A 19486-nucleotide genomic window follows, 5' to 3' on the forward strand; every position below is an offset into this window, starting at 1 on the left:
GAAAGCCATTTTCTTTAATTTCAAGGTAGTGTTATTTTTTTATTTTTTTTTTATTTTTTTATTTTTTTTATTTTTTTTGTATTTTAAGCAAAAGAGAAAGAATTGGTGGTAGGAATACAGGATTAATTACTAAGAGATGGCAAGAGTTACATACTTCATATATGCAAATAGGTTGTACGGAGTATCTTGTTCTAATCCTAAAAAAAGTTTTGAAATTATTTTTCCTAAAGTCATGTTTTAGCCTTTTAGGATCATAATTATAGGAAGATGTGTGGTTATTAACTATTTATATGGCCCAATTTGGGCTATTGGAGATTTATTCCATCAGGTTTAGCCGTTTAGGATCTTGAATTTGAAGTAGGTATTCCTTTTTCTTGGGGGGGGGGGGGGGGTGGGGTGGATCTTGAATTTGAAGTAGGTATTCCATATTCAGGATTAATTGTCCTACATGTATGACTATTGTTTATCAAAATTTATTTGCATGTAAACATTAAAACACTACAAAAGTCTAGAATATCTGAATATGGTCCACATATTTCTCTGTCCTATTTTGTTGGCAGTATTTTCATTTTTCAGGGTCTCATAGAAATATGTTTGACTACATAAAATTGTACTTAAATTTTAATTAAGTATGTATCATTATTAAAATGTACATGTAGATTTTCTGAAAATTAACTTTTATATCCTAAGAAATCAATGAAAATTTCAAATGATTATATTTCTCTTATTATAAATCAATGAGAATACATAGTAACATTGTTAAGGTTGATGTATTTTGAGTCCACGATAAAAAATAAAAAATAATAATAAAAAAAAAAATAAAAAAAAAAAAAAAAAAAAAAAAAAAAACCAAAAATTAAGAACGGTACACTGGAAGTACAGTTTTATGGAATACGTGACTTGATTCCATGCAAGTCTTCCATGGTCAAACTTGTTTGCCAATTGCCAAATGTGAAAAACTTCCCCATGCCACCAATTAAATTAAAGTTACTCACAACAATTATAGATTTACCCGATTATCTTCCTCCAATAGACATACCAATATACCATGGTATTGCAATTGCCAAACCATAATAATAAGCTCACTGATTACCATACTGAGTTTCTTTAACCTTTACAAACACACACAATCAAATATCTAGTTACAGCTCAATGAACACAAGAAATTATGAAGTAATAGTCTAGTTTAGATAACTATGAGGTTATTATGTCGCTTTGTATCTCCCTTAAAAAAGGTACAACATGTGACGCACCATAGGTTTTAGTTACTATACTGTTATCTCTACTTCATATTATTTGCAACTTTATAATATTTTATATCTCATAAATAATACCTCAAAATTGCAAATAATATGAAACATAGGTAGAAATCTAAATACTAGTGCCTTAGTTTAAAAGTCGAGGCATTACATAAGACGTATAAGAAAATCCAATTATAAACCATTTTTCTCATCCGGCCATCATCATCCAGCATGGATCTCATGCATACATGCATGTCACGTTTCATTATTTATTACTTATGAATATTCCAGGTAACTAGCTAAGAGCCAAGGACAGCCCTCAATTCTCTAGTCTTTGGAATAGGTTACTGATATGGACAAGATGAATAACGGAGTTGATGAGACAACAACGTCGGCTTTGGATGCAACACATCCGAATGAAAATGAAAGCAAAAAGGGAGAGACTAATGAGACTAGTAACAAAGTCCCTATCTACAAACTCTTTGCTTTCGCCGATTCTACTGATAAGGTATTGATGATCGTTGGCTCCATTGGTGCTATTGCAAATGGTGTAGCTATGCCCTTGATGGCAATCCTTGTGGGTGACTTAGTTAATGCTTTTGGCCAAAATCAGAATACCAAGGATGTCATCCATGCTGTATCTAAGGTAAAATGTTATTATTCAATGTGCTTGAAAAGTTGAAATTATTGCTTGTCAAATTTTCCTAATTCCTCATATTCATAAGGGAAAGGGATATTCCAATTAGGAAGGAGTGTGTACTGTATTAAGGAATGTGACAGCTCAATTCGAACATCGTTACTATCGGGTGTTTGGTTCATGAATTAAAAGTATGAGACATGTTTAATTAGAATTGAATAATTAAAACTCATATCATGTGTCTCGTTGATAATTTTATGATTTTTAAATCTTTATTTCAAACTCCTAATATACAGGACTCATAAACATGTGTTTGTATTGCGGGTTGTCTCATTACTCATAAACATGTGTTTATATTGCGGGGTTGTCTCATTTCAATACTTTTAGCATAAAAATAAATAAATAAATAAAAAGGTGATCCAAATCAGACTCATGGTATTAAGAATCAAGTTCGAGAACAATGCAATCTTAGTTTTACACAATATTCCAAATCTATATCATTTTATGATCAAACCAAACACCTTCATTCCACAATATATTGTGACAAATTCATGAATAGTTGTGTTCACACCATTTATGAACAAAATTAATTGAACGGGTGGTTTGCACAGTCAAAATGTTCTGCACTCTGCATCTGTCGTTTGATATGCTTCAAATAGCAAAGTGTGCTCACCATTGACATTTGCAGGTATCTCTGAATTTTGCTTACTTGGCTATTGGAGCTTTAGTAGCTGCATTTCTTCGTAAGCTTGTTAATCCTTTTATCTTATTATTTGCTGTCAATTTATATTGTTTTTATTATTTGAAAGTCAGCAACTATAATGCCTTATTAGATTGTTGGGAAAATCTTCTTGGATGAACCTTCATTCATTCGAGTAATCTAAAATGATAAACTAGGCTATGTGCTTTTGATACTCAAAGAGCTCCCCTTGTTTCTTTTATATGTTCCGGTTTTATGTATACACGTAACACATTTGCTAATGCACATCTTTAACTTGTTTTCTGACAGAGGTAGCTTGTTGGATGGTTACCGGAGAAAGACAAGCAGCCAGAATGAGAAATTTGTACTTAAAAACTATACTAAGACAAGACATTGCCTTCTTTGACAAAGAAATTACTACCGGAGAAGTAATTGGTAGGATGTCCGGCGATACCAGTTCTAATACAAGATGCCATTGGGGAGAAGGTGACATATTTAGCTCTTATCTTATTATCATCGATAATCTGATTCTTGTAGCAAGATGCTAAACAACTGCATTGAAATGATTAATATTATAATTTATTTATCTGTTTTTAGGTAGGGCAATTTATACAACTGATAGCAACATTCTTTGGAGGATTTGTGGTTGCATTCATCAAAGGATGGCTTCTTACTCTTGTTATGCTGTCGGTAATACCATTTCTTGCAAGTGCGGGTGCATTAATGACCATAATGTTCTCGAGAATGGCTACAAAGGGGCAAACTGCTTATGCAAAGGCGGCAATTGTTGTAGAGCAAACTATAGGTTCAATAAGAACTGTGAGTATATATGTTGGATTTTAATTAGTTTCTCCATGAATTATATGGAAATTTGTATGTTTTTCTCTCTGTATTTACAGTTTAGTTATATTCTAATCTGTACATTTATGTGATCATGAATTTTAACAAAATTCTTCTTTAGGTGGCCTCATTTACAGGAGAGAAACAAGCTATTGAAAAATTCAATAAAGCAATTGCAAGTGCCTATACTTCAGGTATACAAGAAGGCGTTATTACAGGGGTAGGACTAGGTGTCTTGACGTTTGTGATCTTTAGCAGTTATGCCTTAGCCATTTGGTTTGGCTCAAGGAGGATTCTCCATGGAGATTACACTGGTGGCGACGTCATTAATGTCATTATTGGCGTCATTATTGGTTCTATGTAAGTCCACAATTTTAGTCTTTGAATGATGTCTTATCATGCACCTTGATATATATTGTTATTACATTTATCTTAGCATATTTTGTATGATTTTCGTTCTTTGATAAAAATGTATTACATTTGAACATGATGCAGGTCACTGGGGCAAGCATCTCCCAACATGACGGCATTTGCAGCAGGCCAAGCAGCAGCATACAAGATGTTCGAGACCATTACTCGAAAGCCAGATATTGACCCTTTTGATCCCAATGGGAAAGTACTAGATGACATTCATGGAGATATAGAGTTTAAAGATGTTCATTTTAGTTACCCAACAAGACCTGACGAGAAAATATTTAATGGATTTTCTCTCAGTATCTCAAGTGGCACAACCGCGGCTTTAGTAGGGCAAAGTGGCAGTGGTAAATCGACAGTGATCAGTCTTATAGAGAGATTCTATGATCCACAAGCAGGGGAAGTTTTGATTGATGGAATTAACATAAAAGAATATCAACTAAGATGGATTAGGCAAAAGATTGGGTTAGTTAATCAAGAGCCTGTGTTGTTTGGCTCGTCGATCAAAGAGAACATTGCATATGGGAAAGATGGTGCCACAATTGAAGAAATAAGAGCAGCAGCTGAGCTTGCAAATGCTGCTAAGTTCATTGATAAACTACCACTGGTTCGATCTTCAAGTTTCTATTAGTTAGTCCTTTTACATTTCTATTAGTCTCTCGATTTCATTTCAATTAATAGATGAAATTAAACTTGTAGGGACTAGACACAGTGGCGGACCTGGGCTTGTGCCTGGTGGGTCAAGTGACTCACCAGGGCCCAAAAAAAATTCTAAGTTTTCTTTTTTTTAAAAAAAAAAATAATAAAAATAAAAAATAAAAAATTCTAACTTCAGCCTGTTCCCCTTTCACCTTCTCCTCGCCGCAGCTGCAAGTTTGCAACCACATTTCGCGTTCCCCTTTCATTCTCCCTCCTCATTCACTAAAATTCTAACTTCAGCATGTTCCCCTTTCACCTTCTCCTCGCCGCAGCTGCAACCACATTTCGCGTTCCCCTTTCATTCTCCCTCCTCATTCACTAATGCCTCATGGTGGTCGTGAGAGATAACGACTGTGTGGTTTGATTTCTAGGATTTTTTTGGTGTTCATGGTATGAGCTTCTTTAAACTTTCCCCTTTAAATTTCAAATTTAAGGTTTCTTTGCATAATTACTAGTTCAAATCTTTGATTTTTTTTCGATTTCTAGGGTTTCGATTTGTAACTGTTGGTGGTGGTGGAGAGTAGCGATGGTGACTGGTGAGGTTCGATTTGTGCTTATAGATATGCAAAGTAGCTAGAATTTTGAATGTGTTTGGCTTCATGTGTGTTTTTCATTTGCTAATTGCCTAATTTAATTTACGATTTGGGGATTTTTGATGTAGGTTTTCTATAGTTGATTTAATTATGTCATTTTTGTTTAAATTTGTGTTTTGTGCCAGTTTTTGCTCGGAAAGTTGAAGGGGTTTTGTTATCTACTAATGGGTAGTCAGGATTAGCTGATTTTTGTGTGAATAAGGATTGTTTTGAAGTTTAATTAGCTTAATTTATGTGGAATTTGTGCTCAAATAAAGTACTTGCTATCTGTATAATCATTTTGTTTGCTTAAACTAAACAATTTCGTCTAAAAAAGTAGAAATTGAAGATTGGTTTTGAGTCTTTTGACTGTGTTTAGTTATAGTTTTGTCTAATTGTCTTCATTATAATTTTTAAGTCCCAAACGATTTATTTTAATATGATTAGCCGATTAGAAACTGAAGATTGGTTTTAATTAGCCGATTTGGGAATTTTTCCTCTAGAAACTGAAGTTGTGACCGGATATTTGACTATTTGAGTTGAGTAGTTGAGCCCTATAATTTTTGTTTAATTGATATTGATTATTATTTCTGATTTTCTGTTTAATTGATATTAATTATTGAATTTATTATCATTCATTCTGCATTTATCATGTATGTGTCGCAATAACTGATTTGGATGATCTTTGTAAATAATTTTTCTGGGGAATATTGCTTGATTTAGTTGAATATTGCTTGATTTAGTTGAATATGAACCGTCCAACCAATTATGAATAGGGGTAATTCGCTGTTGGGGTTATTTGCATATGATTCATACTTGTGATTTCATTTGTTTTGTTAACTTTGTGTTTGATTAGGTTGTTGAATTTATATGCAGGGAAGACTCAGCTTATCAATCATTTTCTAATCAACAAGAGTTGGTATATTGTTAATTTGCCTGGATATGGGTGAGTCTCTGTAATTTTGGTTTTAATTTGGGCAATTTCTGTAATTCTTGAGTCTATTTCATGCTGGGAATATTGTATACTTGTATTGTGAATCAATTGTTATTCGTGTTTATTCCTGATCATATGCTTGAATCATATTGAAGTGCCAAAAAAGGATTGCTTTTACGCCTTGAGGCATTGCTTCAAAATTATTGATCATCCTGTAAAACATGTTGCGGACTGATATGTATTTAGGCTACATCCGTTGTAGTTAATTTGGTCTCCAATCGTGTTGTTTATTTTCAAGTTTAGGAAGTAAATGTCTCCTTACATGTCATTGTGAAATTTTATTTTACATATTTGATTATCGATTGTGACTCACCAGTCGGAAATTCCTGAGTCCGCCACTGACTAGACACATTGGTTGGTGAACATGGAACACAACTGTCAGGAGGGCAGAAGCAAAGGGTTGCCATAGCAAGGGGCATTCTGAAAGATCCGCGGATTTTACTTTTGGATGAAGCTTCAAGTGCACTTGATGCAGAATCTGAGAGGATTGTGCAGGAAGCATTAGATAGGATTATGGTAAATCGAACGACTATTATTGTAGCCCATCGTTTGAGTACAGTAAGAAATGCTGATACAATTGTTGTCATTCATCAAGGAAAGGTGGTTGAAAAAGGCAAGCTAGCTTCTACCTGTTGTTTGATACAAAATTGTGTAAATCATTTTATTTTTGTTTGTCTTTTTATTAAATTATCTTGACAGTTTGCTTGCTTTGTTGACACAATTCAGGTATGCACTCTGAATTACTCAGCGATCCTGAGGGGGCGTACTCTCAACTAATACGCTTACAAGAAATGAAAAAAGAGTCAGAACAAGCAACAGATGCTAGAGAAATGTGGAGTCAATCTAGTCAAAGAAGATCATCATTAAGATCTTTAAGCCAAGGTTCCTCAGGGAGGATAAGTAGTGTTCACGACGAGTCTTTCACAGCAGTGTCTGAACTAACAGCAGACCCTGAAGCAAACATTGTAACGTCATCACCTGCTGTAAAGCAATCAGAAGTTTCTATCAAGCGTTTGGCCTCACTCAACAAACCTGAAATCCCAGTACTTGTGTTGGGATGTCTATCTGCAATTGCTAGAGGCGCAGTATTTCCTGTGTTTAGTATAGTATTTGCTAGTGCGATTGAAATGTTTTACAAACCACATGATATCTTGAGAAAGGACTCAAGGTTTTGGGCCCTTATGTTCGTAGTCATTGGGTTAGGAGCACTGATATCATATCCTGCTAGAACTTATTTCTTTGCCGTAGCTGGTTGTAAGTTGATACGAAGGATAAGAACATTATGCTTCGAAAGAGTAGTACACATGGAAATTGGTTGGTTTGATGAGGCCGAGAATTCAAGTGGTGCCATAGGTGCAAGGCTATCAGCTGATGCTGCAACTGTGCGTGCCTTAGTTGGGGATGCATTGGGTTTGCTTGTTCAGAATATATCCTCTGCTTTATCGGGTTTGCTAATCGCTTTCCTCTCAAACTGGATTCTGTCACTGATTGTCCTTGTCTTAATCCCTCTCATTGGACTCAGTGGTTACCTCCAAGTAAAGTTTATGCAGGGATTTAGTGCTGATGCTAAGGTCCTCTCTTCATTTTTTTTCTCTGTTAGAATAAATTGCTGAGAGTTAGAATTGTTTTTATTGTTCGTTCTTTTGTTTATTCAACAGAAAAAGTACGAGGAAGCTAGCCAAGTTGCTAACGACGCAGTTGGGAGTATTAGAACAGTTGCATCTTTCTGTGCAGAGGAGAAGATAATTCGATTGTATGAAAAGAAATGTGAAGCCCCTATAAAAGCTGGTATAAAGCGAGGATTGATCAGTGGGGTGGGTTTTGGGTTAGCCTTTGCTTTCCTATTTGGTGTGTATGGCATTTGTTTTTACGCGGGAGCACAACTTGTTGGCCATGGTAAAACCACATTTCCTGATGTTTTCAGAGTAAGTACACATCTCTTCACTAATCATCAACTCCTTTGCTCGCAAAATATAAGCAAGGGAAAATTCAAGTTGACCTCTGAGATAAATCTGTAAACATATCTCCTCTCACAATAGATTGATTTTCTTTTATTTGTTAAATAATTAAAGTAAAATCATAAAGTGACACTGAAATCAATGCATAAAGTTGTGAGAGGAGATCGATTAACCTAGGCTAGTAATGCAAACATTTCAAGTAATATATCATAGTTTACATGTCTGACAAATCTTATACTACTGCAGGTTTTCTTTGCACTTGCAATGGCAGCAGTAGGAATATCACAAACAAGCTCTTTGGCTCCGGATACCAGCAAAGCCAAGAGTGCCACTGCTTCTGTATTCGCGATTCTTGATCGCAAGTCTAAGATAAACTCAGGTGATGAATCTGGGATGACAATTGATCATGTCAAGGGTGAAATTCAACTTCGACATGTCAGCTTCACATATCCAACAAGACCTGAAGTCCAGATTTTTCAAGACCTGTGCCTAACAATTCATGCAGGAAAGGTATACTCCTTACTACAGATTTTTTTTTTTTTTTTTGTCTGAAAACAAATGCAACTTAAAATCATTCAAAACAATATGTTTTGTAAAAATTTTTGATTAAATTTATATCATTGATTTTATAGACAGTAGCTATTGTTGGAGAAAGTGGCAGCGGAAAATCAACTGTCATTTCCCTGTTGCAAAGATTCTATGATCATGATTCTGGTTGTATTACTTTAGACGAGATTGAAATTCAAAAGCTTCAATTAAAGTGGTTAAGACAACAGATGGGCCTCGTAAGCCAAGAACCTGTTCTGTTTAATGAAACTATACGAGCTAACATTGCATATGGAAATGGAGGTAATGCAACTGAAGATGAAATTATAACAGCAGCAAAACTAGCAAATGCTCACGATTTCATCAGTAGTTTGCAACAGGTACTGATTTTTTTCTGTTACAAAATAATATTACTAGCAGAACAAGATTATACTTCGTATTAGTACAAAAATTAAGATCTTAAATGAAATTTATGTAGGGTTATGATACTGTTGTGGGTGAAAGAGGAGTACAACTATCAGGAGGCCAAAAGCAACGAGTTGCGATTGCACGTGCCATAGTAAAGAATCTGAGAATACTCCTGTTAGATGAAGCTACAAGCGCGCTTGATGCTGAATCAGAGAGGGTAGTGCAAGATGCATTAGATCAAGTCATGGTGAACCGTACTACTGTTGTGGTTGCTCACAGATTGTCCACCATAAAGAATGCTGACGCGATTGCTGTGATAAAAAATGGTGTTGTTGCAGAGAAAGGGAAGCATGAAAATCTGATTCGTATTAAGGATGGTATTTACGCTTCCTTGGTTGCACTTCATATAGGAGAAAAAGAAAATTGTACATAATTTGTATAAAATCAACTAGATCGCAAGACCATATACATGTTGAATCATTGAACAAGTTAAGATGGTGTTGAGTGGCATTCTCTTCATCAAGATACTATATAGTGTTCATTTATCATTATTAGAAGTCGTCCAAGTCGATACACGTGTACCTATTTTTATAAAGAAAATTTTTCGAATGTAAAATTGTTATAAAAGTGACATATCTTGATCTACCGAGTAATTACTTATTAAACCTTATGTTTATTGTAATGTAACCTTTTTTAAGTTGATGATATCAAAACTCAAGATAAAATAACCAAATTCCGTCACTCTACAAAACTTTTAAACATATCCATAAGCCAATATTGATACAACCCTATCTAAATATATAGATACAAGCTTAGCAGGAGAAAAAGGGTTGACCCTTCGTTTGTCAAGAAAGAGGAACCAAGAACATGCACAAACATGGAAAATAACACCACTTTTGGCTCCATCAAACTAAAACAAAAAAAGACGTTAAAAAAAAAAATTACTAGTCTACCAAAGCTGTTCTCTTCTATCACGCCACCATCTCCACCTGAAAAGAATTGAAAGTTGTTTTATTAACAAAAATAAAATTGTCTTAAAAAAAAAAATAAAAAAAAAAAAATAAAAAAAAAAATAAAGTTTATGAAAGTTGAAAGAAAATTAAAATTTAAAAACCAATGAAAGATTAAACAAAATCTTACCTATATATGGTCAAAAGAAATCTGTAAGTGATAAAAATAAATAAAAAAAAAACACGAGATATATATGATTCAGGGAAAGTCACCCGTTGTGTACAAATTTATATCTTAAGACAACATTTTAAAAGTAAGATAAATAAATAAATTAAATCATTGTGAGAATAACTCACCAGTAGAAGTCCCATCTGGGTCGGACTTTGGTCATACGGTTATGGCCGTACGGGTAATCGGTTTCGGCCCGACGGGTGTTTTGGAATGCACAACAACCAATGGAGTATACGCCAATGAGCAAGATAAGCATAACTACATTGAGGACAGACAATTTGTGCCAATCCCTCCTTATGGACTCGAGTACTCCAGCCTTGCAAGAATCACACTCGTAGCATAGCAAATTCGGGTCGTTGCTCCACTTGTAGCAATCCGGATCTTGTACCATCATAACCGGATCTTGCCCGTATGTACACGATGTTGGTGGCTTACAACATCCTGACTGTACAAAAATACATACATTCCCTTTATCAAATTAGTAGTCGCATAAACTATTTTAGAATATATTAAAAGGTTCACTTTTCATGACCAAATGGTTTATGATTTAATTTTTCAGATGATGCTTTACATACCCTTGTTACATTTTATTTTATTTTATTTTTATTTTATTTGGAAAAACTTGTTAAAATTATTTGATTACGAGTAATTAAAGAGATAATAATATTCATTTCAACTTAGTTCAGTTCAGCTCCAATCAGTTTAGTTCAGTTCAGCTCCCATCAATTTAGTTCACTACAGTTTAGTTCAGTTCAGCTCCCATCAGTTTAGTTCACTTCAGTTCAGTTTAATAAATATGAACAAGCCAGAAACAATGAAACAACTAATCATGAATTGAAAATTTATGTTTTCTAACCTAAAACTTTCACTCCGTATTATTTTTTATGAAGGTGCATTACATATATACCAAACTATTACTTATTCAAGAATTAGTTAGCCATTATTCAAAAAGATTAAGTAACTTTGATCAGTAATCTTTTCGTACGAGTTAGTTCACTTAAGCCATCTAATTTCCTAATTAAAGATTAATAAAGTAAAATTTATAAGGAAAAAGTAGGATTATGTTATATCATAGACAAAATATCTTTTGCAAATTGCAACAAAGGCAAAATGAATATCAATTTAAAAGTAAAAGGATGGACCATGCAAAAGAAATTAAGAACTAATTCCCTCTAATCCACTATAATGTGATCTTTCCTTTTCATCAACTTACAATGATAAAAGCAAAAAAGAAATTCTCCATATCTTTTTTCCTATTTAAACATTGCTTTCAAAGGAGACAACAAAGCTGCTTCGCTTATCTTACTACTAGAAAAGGAGATATTTGAAATAACACAATGTTAATTACTTAGTGATGAAGATTAGTACGGATAAGCTAAGTTGTAAACTTATGGAATTAATTTGTAAGAAAGATGATTCTATGATTATTACTATTTTTAATTTGTTTGGAATTTTAGTGAGCAAAAGTATGTATTTGCAATTTGCATGGTTTTCCATTGCTTAATAATTTTAGTTTTTTTTTTTTTTTTTTTTTTTGTGGTTTAAAAAAAAAAAATTTAGTTTTTTAGTAGGTAAACATTGCTTGGTAAATAAAATTATAAATTTAATATAAATATTTTAATAATTTTTTTTTTTAAAAAAAATCTGGCTTTCTACATTTTTCTTCAACTTTGAAAATAAGAATATACATTAATTTGACAAAGTATAATTACAATTTTTGGGTGCTCCAACTTCCAAAATATTGTTTTTTTTTTCAATCTCTAATATAAATGCAAATATATCAAAAAGAATTATACATGTATTTCAACCATTTATACTTATTCTACCTCATCAGTACCGCCTAAATTTTAAATAATAATTTTTCTTTTTTTTTTTTACTTAAACTAGTTATTAATTGTGGACTATTCAATAAGCATAAAAGTAAAAATGTTGCAATTAAATTAATATGACAGAGGAGACACCAAACAAAAAGTAAGGGAAGATGAAAAAGCTAAGAGAGAGTACCTGGACAGGGGTCATATCATTTCTAAGATAATCAACAGGAGTCCAAGTAGCAACCTTAGCACAAGTCTTAGACCCAAAAATACAACCTCTAATATTATTCCAATACTTAGGGTCCTTAACCCTAGCCCTTAACCAAGGGGAGTAATCTTGTAGGTGATACTCTCTATAAACCCTCCCTGGGATTTGAGTACCACCCCCTTGGCTCGTAACCACGAAACCGAACACGGTTATGACCATCAAAACAATGATGAGTAGCAACATGACCACTAGGTACACCCATAGAGCCCATGCTACGTGAAAACATGCACCAATGAACCCTGCTAGGGAAATGATGAGGACAATGAAGCCGACTACAAGAAGCGGAGTTTGGAGGAAATTCTCGCATGTTGTACTATCCTTTGCCATGTAAAGCCCTGCTCCAATGATGGGTATTGATGCTAGGAGAGTAAATAGGTTTAGGAAACCTATTACTGTGTTACTCAACCTATGCATGATTTGTAATACCTTATTACCACGTACTAATAAACGGTTGTATCAGATCAGCTGGTAAAGGAGTTGTTTCAGTTTATACTAGCTCTCAAGTTGGAGCTTTGAGAATGTAACAACGTTAGCAAAGAAAATATGTTAGGTGATGATGAATTAGTATATGAAGAGTTATATGGGTGTCTCTTTAGAGTTGATGGGGTTGTTGTACACTTGTAGGTGCTTATTGGGATTGCTTTAATTTGTGCTTATATATTAAGCTCTAGTAGTGTGATAATGGAAGTATGGAGTATATTTTATATGGTCCAATATGCTGTAAAAAGAAAGGACGCAGGAAAAGAAAGGCAAATGAATCTCCACTTAGCTTGATTGTTATTGCTTTTTCATGAGTAGGGAATCAAGGTGCCTTTTTATATGTGCAATAATGTTCTTACCCTTTGACTAAATCAACCCTTAGCTACTAAGTTACTACTAGTTAAATTATAGGTGTGATTTTGCTAGATTTCTTAGTTAAGTATTCCCTTCATTCCCTTAAATTATGATAATGGGGAGGTTAGTTAAAAGTGGGACATTTTATACTTTTTAAGTAGGAAAAAGAAGTTTATTTAAAAATGCACAGGTATATATTTTCAAAAAATTTAGACTCTTGTATATAATGGACTAACAATTATGAACAAAGTTTTTCCTTGTAATAATGGACTTACACAAAAAGAGGGAAAGAAATTAAGGAACGAAGGAATTGAAGTATATACACAGTAATACACCACTTTTAAAAACTGGCTAATATCATAAATAAATAAAACAGAGTTTCAAGCTGAGAGATTGTTATATACACTCGGGTGTACTGTATAAACATGAGTATGTTGTTCTCAGTTTGATGATTATTTTTCATTTAATCGATCATCAAATGAAAAGCTAAAACTAATCTTAGGTTAGTTGGGTGTGCGCCTGTGCGGTGGTGCACCCGGATATATATAACAAATTCCAAAGTATGCTAGCTTCATTATTTATGTTTATATATTTCACTACTATTTTCACATTAGTTAAAGATAACACTTAATAATATTAGTGAAAGTATGACTTTAGTTGCTTTGTTAGTGTTAATAAAATTAACAAAAAGATGTACGAATTTGCATGTAGAGTATGTTACATATAATCTAAAGATGTTCAAACATTATCATAATTCACACACATTTAACTTTGGTCTTATAAATTATTTTCTGTTCTTATTTGCTTTAACATATCTTATAAATATATCTTTATTTACTTGATATAACTACAAATTACGCGTTCTTAATTTTCTATATTTAATTCTAATACCTCACTTTGTCGTTTCCATTAACTATAATAATAATAATATTTTATAAAACGAGGCAATACTCAAGAAAAAAGGGATCATTTAATCTAGAAATATCATGCATGATCGAGTGAAGCTTTATTGCTTTATGTAAAACTTTAGAATTATGAACAAAACCTTGATCCACTAATACTCACCAACTAATAATCTCTCTTCCTAAAGAAATAAAAAGATGCCCTTTCTCATATCTTCCTTATCTTCTGCCGTATGTTTTATGCTTTGCTTGATTCTCTTTAAGGCTCCACTAACTTTCATTTTTGCTATTGTATTCAATTATTATTCACTGGTGATTGGTATCGATGCTCTTCGAAAAGAATAAATGTCGAGAATTTAGAATGCCTTTCGTATGCTTTGCATTGTCTAGTCATTTTTCATGTAGACAATTTTATTTGCGTGACATTAACATTTTGGTATAGTATAGAAGGTAGTGACATGCTGTAGAATTAGGTAGAATTGGGCAGAAATTGCTTAGCTTTCATTGATGGAAAAGCACGAAATATATAATACAAAAGATCTCTAGAATCCTAGTCCTAGATAAACATGGAAACAGAGAAGATAAAATATTTCCTAAATATATGATATTTCCTAAATATCCTAATACCTCCCCTCAAGTTGGAGCATTAGGATCAAAAATGCCCAACTTGGAAAGAAGTTTATCAAACTGCGCCTTTCCGAGTGCCTTTGTGAATATATCCGCTAATTGATCTTTAGTGGACACATGTGACGGAGAAATTAATCCTTCAGTAATGGCATCGCGAACAAAATGACAATCAACCTCTATGTGTTTCGTACGCTCATGAAACACAGGGTTCCTCGCAATATGCAATGCTGACTCACTATCACAGAACAATTTAATGGCTTTAGGATGTTGCACACCCAAACTCAACAATAAACCCTTGAGCCACTTTAATTCGCAAGTGGCGCCATTCATACACCTGTACTCCGCCTCTGCAAAAGAAGTTGAAACTGTAGGTTGCTAATTAGTTTTCCAAGAAATCGGTGATTTTCCTAGAAACACAAGCCAACCTGTCAACGAGCGTCGAGTTAAAGGACACGCCGCCCAATCTGAGTCACACCATCCCTCTAAAGTGAGCTCACTATCCGAACGCAATAATATGCCTTGGCCGGGAGATCCTTTGAGATACCTAACAACTCTCAAGGCCGCCTCCCAATGTTCTATGCGAGGTGCTTGCATGAATTGTGACAAAATGTGAACTGAGTACGCTAGATCAGGTCTAGTGACCCCGAGATATATTAGCCGTCCCACAAGACGACGATAAGCTTCTGGATGCTGAAGAAATTCGCCATTAGCATGAGCGAGTCTATGATTTTGTTCCATGGAAAACCCACTCGGCTTTGCACCCAATAAACCTGTTTCAGAGATAATATCCAGAGTATACTTTCTTTAACACAAAAATAATCCGGACGGACTACGAGCCACCTCAATGCCTAAAAAATATTTAAGGGAACCAAGATCTTTCATTTTAAAACAATCACTAAGATATGCTTTGAAAGCCTTAAGTGCAACGGAATCATTCCCAGAAATAATAAGATCATCCACATAAACTAAGACATTAATTTGAGTATTGCCATTAGTATATGTAAATAAAGAGTAATCTGAATAAGATTGGATAAATCCATACCGTTTTAGAGTCGTTGTCAACTTTGCATACCAACACCGAGGTGCTTGTTTCAAGCCATACAATGACTTGCATAACCTACACACCAAAGACGGATCTGAACTTTCAAACCCGGGAGGCAACTTCATGTAAACTTCCTCTGCTAGGTCACCATGCAAAAAGGCATTTTGCACATCCATTTGATGTATTTCCCAGTTTTTGCAAGCCGCTATTGCGAGAAAAGCACGAACGGTAGTCATCTTGGCAACTGGAGCGAATGTCTCATCATAGTCAATTCCAGCTTGTTGATGATTACCAAACACCACTAATCTTGATTTAAGACGCTCAATATCACCATTAGATAAATATTTAGTTTTATAGACCCATTGACTACCAAGAGCACGTTTCCCAAGAGGAAGGCGTTCTAGAGTCCATGTACCATTGTCCTCTAGAGCACGAATTTCATCTTTCATAGATTTACGCCATCCGTCATATTTCATTGCTTCTTTGAAAGATTTAGGATCATTATCCTTGATAATAGCTGCAAGAAAGTTGCGATACTTGACAGAAAAATTGTCACAATTAATGTAATGTGCTAAAGGATAAGGAGTACCTGAGGAGTGATCGGAAGGAAAAGAGAGTGGACTATTAGCAAATACCGTATGTGTCACAAAATCTCGATGCAAGACATTCGGAAATTTGTGTCTCAAGCCACGACCCAAAGCTTGATCATTTATATTAGCTTCCTTGTCATCCGATTTTGCAGCAGTCGTGGGCCCACTCGAAGAAGCCCCATCCACAACCTGCTCAAATGGCGTGAAGGTGGGGAAAGAAATAGGTGGCCCATCTGGCGCTGGATTACCAGCGGGCTCACCAGCAGCCACTGTGGGCTGATCTGCCAAAGGCCCAGCGGACCTTGGTGAAGCTTGTCCTGCCGCTGGGTCTTGAGTATGGGATTGGGCTTTGTGATTTGGATCAACAACATCTTCATAAATAATTGCTGAAAAATCCTCATGGATATTATGATCCTCATACTCATTATTGGAAATATTCACGGCCTCCGGATTCCCAAACGGAAATACTTCTTCAATGAATTTCACATCCCGTGAGACAAAAAATTCCTTTGTAGTCAAATCAAACACTCTCCATCCCTTTTTACCAAACGGATAACCCATGAAAATACATTTGCGACTCCGACTAGCAAACTTATCTCTCTTGTTTTTCTGATTATGAGCAAAACATAAACATCCAAAGGTTCGAATAGAGTCAAAAGATGGGGGTTTGTGAAAAAGGATTTCAAAAGGAGTTTTGTTTCCCAAAAGAGGAGTTGGGGTACGGTTAATTAAATGAGCAGCAGTGAGTACACATTCTCCCCAAAAATAAATAGGTAGTTTTGCTTGAAATCTCAAAGCACGACTAACATTCAATATATGTTTATGTTTCCTCTCTACTCGCCCGTTTTGTTGTGGAGTTCCTACACAAGATGTCTGAAACAAAATTCCAGTGGCTCTAAAGTAGGCAAGTAGACAGTTAAACTCTGTCCCATTATCACTTTGTACTACTTTAATAGTTTGAGAAAATTTCCGATCAACCATAGCAACAAAGGCCATAAACATTTGAAAGACCTCTAATTTATCAACCAACAAATAAACCCAAACTGCTCGTGAATAATCATCCACAATTGTTAAAAAATAACGAGCTCCACACGACGAAACATGTCGATATGGACCCCATAAATCACAATGAATTTTCTCAAATATTCGAGATGCTTTATTATCACTTAAAGGAAATTTGTCTCTAGGATGTTTAGCATGCATACATACTTCACAACCCGTATCTAAATGATCTTTGCTACCAAAAACATTAGGAATTAACTTAACCACTTTTTCAGAAGGATGCCCAAGTCGACGATGCCATAACTCTAACTTCGGTGTAGCTTCAACGTTTGACACTTTCGGTTTGCTAAAATAGTATAGTTCATCTCTTCTAGTTCCCATTCCAATCGGCTCCTTCGCTTGGTCCTGTATAGCACAAACATAAGAATCAAATTGGACAATAGTGTGTAAATCATCATTAAGTTGAGAAACTGAAAGTAAGTTGCAATTCAAATTCGGAACATAAAGAACTCCAGTGAGAGTAATTGTTTCAGATAAACAGACAGATCCCACCAAAGTGGCTATTACTTTTGCACCATTCGGCAACCCAACAGGGCACTCAATATTTTTCGTGTCAACTAGCCAAGAACTCTCTCCGGTGACATGATGAGTCGCGCCGGTATCAATAATCCAAGATGAAACATCAAACTTACCGGTCAATATGTTTTCCGGAATTTGAGCATTACCAACAACCCCCGCAATAGCCTTCCACTGTTCAGGAGTAAATAATTGTCCCAAAGCCGAAACTGTAGAAGAATTAGATGCGGAAGACTGACTGTCACAAGCGGCTGCATTGGCACGAGGCTGACCACGACCTTGGTCCTGGCGTCTACTCCCTGGCCTGCCCACAATCTCAAAACAGTGGGTCTTAGGGTGCCCTTTCTTCTTGCAGTGGGCGCACACCTTATCTGCCCAACAGGTGGAGGCTTCATGCCCCGTCTTGTGGCACTTGGTACAAAGAGGTTTGTCATAACCCCTTCCCCTGCCTCGCGACACACCTGCCGCATCAGCTCCAGTACGCACAGCAAAACCAACGGCCTCGGTTGGATGAGTGGCTGCTTCCTTCCTTGACAGGCGAACACACTCCTCTTGAGTGACTAACTGATAGGCTCTGTCAAGACTCGGAAGCGGGTCTTGTGATAAAATTTGAGTGTGTAGGGATGAATAAAAATCGAGATACAATCCCATTAAAAAATCATGTAACTTTGCTTGCGCTCTTCGCTCCTCGTGTAAACGACCACAAAGACAACCAGAAACAGAGCAGGAAATTAATGGCTCATGATGATCCAACTCTTGCCACAAGGAGTGTAATTGACCATAATAAACAGAAACCGGCATATCCCTAGATTGTTCACACTTGGCTATGGAAGATCTTAATTGTTGAATGCGAGGTCCATTAGTTTGAGCGAACCTCTGTTTCAAGTGATCCTAAAACGGTTTTGCTTCTCTAAATTTGGACAAAGAGGACCGTATTTCAGGAGTAATTGTATTTGATATCCATGATATTAGCATAGCGTTAATGGTCGTCCAATCGGACTTGGTGCACGGTGGTGATGGAGTAAGAATTGTTCCATCCAAGAAATCAAATTTGCGTCGAGCTTCGAGAGCGGGTTGAATATCAGCAGCCCAGCTATCATAATTATCGGAAGTTAAACGAGTAGGTGTGATGAAGTCTCCTGGGCGATCTTGGGAACCAAGATAATAAGAGGAATTTGGTTTTATTTCGGTCGGTGGTGGGGGTGGCGGTGGAACATCATCACCTGCCATTGAATGCTATTGATTAGAAACTTTGGCCTGATACCATGTAGAATTAGGTAGAATTGGGCAGAAATTGCTTAGCTTTCATTGATGGAAAAGCACGAAATATATAATACAAAAGATCTCTAGAATCCTAGTCCTAGATAAACATGGAAACAGAGAAGATTAAATATTTCCTAAATATATGATATTTCCTAAATATCCTAATACATGCCTCTAGTGGATTATATTCCTAGCTAGGTAGATTTGTAATCCCAATATTTGTAAAGATGATCTTTTTCTTCCTGTTATTCTAGATATTTCCGTCTTGATTAAAGAGAACAAGTTCATACAAAATCAATCTCGATCTTATTTACTTTTAACAGTGTTCGTTCTGTTTCACGTTAAATGGACACATTTTGTTTGATATGTTTAATGGA

General features: G+C 35.2%; 2 protein-coding genes, 1 long non-coding RNA gene and 1 pseudogene across 4 annotated transcripts; 1 reads left to right on the forward strand and 3 right to left on the reverse strand.

Moving 5' to 3' along the window:
* The first annotated feature begins 396 nt into the window (after positions 1-396).
* Positions 397-9502, forward strand: LOC110700790 (annotated as a pseudogene).
* LOC110700802 lies at positions 4623-5688 on the reverse strand. The gene is made up of 2 exons (XR_002507279.1): positions 4788-5688; positions 4623-4683 (listed from the first exon to the last, which is right to left on the reverse strand). It is a non-coding gene; the product is annotated as an uncharacterized LOC110700802 (long non-coding RNA).
* A 227-nt stretch (positions 9503-9729) lies between the features above and the next one.
* LOC110700775 (tetraspanin-6-like) lies at positions 9730-13041 on the reverse strand. 2 transcript variants are annotated; one of them, XM_021878381.1, is made up of 4 exons: positions 12196-13041; positions 10317-10636; positions 10150-10170; positions 9730-9998 (listed from the first exon to the last, which is right to left on the reverse strand). In XM_021878381.1, coding segments are annotated over exons 1-3 (813 nt in total). In that variant the 5' UTR covers positions 12688-13041; the 3' UTR covers positions 9730-9998; positions 10150-10169. The 2 variants fall into 2 exon arrangements, with proteins under 2 accessions (XP_021734073.1, XP_021734068.1); XM_021878376.1 differs by lacking the exon at positions 10150-10170 and having other exon boundaries at positions 12196-13039.
* Positions 13042-17301: 4260 nt separating this feature from the next.
* On the reverse strand, positions 17302-19265 carry LOC110699496. Its single transcript, XM_021876991.1, has 2 exons — positions 17963-19265; positions 17302-17675 (listed from the first exon to the last, which is right to left on the reverse strand). The coding sequence occupies exons 1-2, from the start codon at positions 18645-18647 to the stop codon at positions 17641-17643; spliced, it is 720 nt and encodes a 239-aa protein (XP_021732683.1). The 5' UTR covers positions 18648-19265; the 3' UTR covers positions 17302-17640.
* Between the last annotated feature and the right edge of the window lie 221 nt (positions 19266-19486).

This window comes from Chenopodium quinoa, unplaced genomic scaffold (genome assembly GCF_001683475.1).
Source record: "Chenopodium quinoa cultivar QQ74 unplaced genomic scaffold, ASM168347v1, whole genome shotgun sequence".
In the NCBI taxonomy this organism is placed as follows: Eukaryota; Viridiplantae; Streptophyta; class Magnoliopsida; order Caryophyllales; family Amaranthaceae; genus Chenopodium; species Chenopodium quinoa.

Coding starts and splice junctions, on each gene's coding strand:
- LOC110700775 (XM_021878376.1), bottom strand. CDS start 12,687: ATGCATAGGTTGAGTAACACAGTAATAGGTTTCCTAAACCTATTTACT. Junction 10,637..12,195: donor ATGATATGACCCCTGTCCAG/GTACTCTCTCTT, acceptor ATTTTTGTACAG/TCAGGATGTTGTAAGCCACC. Junction 9,999..10,316: donor CCCAGATGGGACTTCTACTG/GTGAGTTATTCT, acceptor AATTCTTTTCAG/GTGGAGATGGTGGCGTGATA.
- LOC110699496 (XM_021876991.1), bottom strand. CDS start 18,647: ATGCCGGTTTCTGTTTATTATGGTCAATTACACTCCTTGTGGCAAGAG. Junction 17,676..17,962: donor TCCGGAAAACATATTGACCG/GTAAGTTTGATG, acceptor TGTGCTATACAG/GACCAAGCGAAGGAGCCGAT.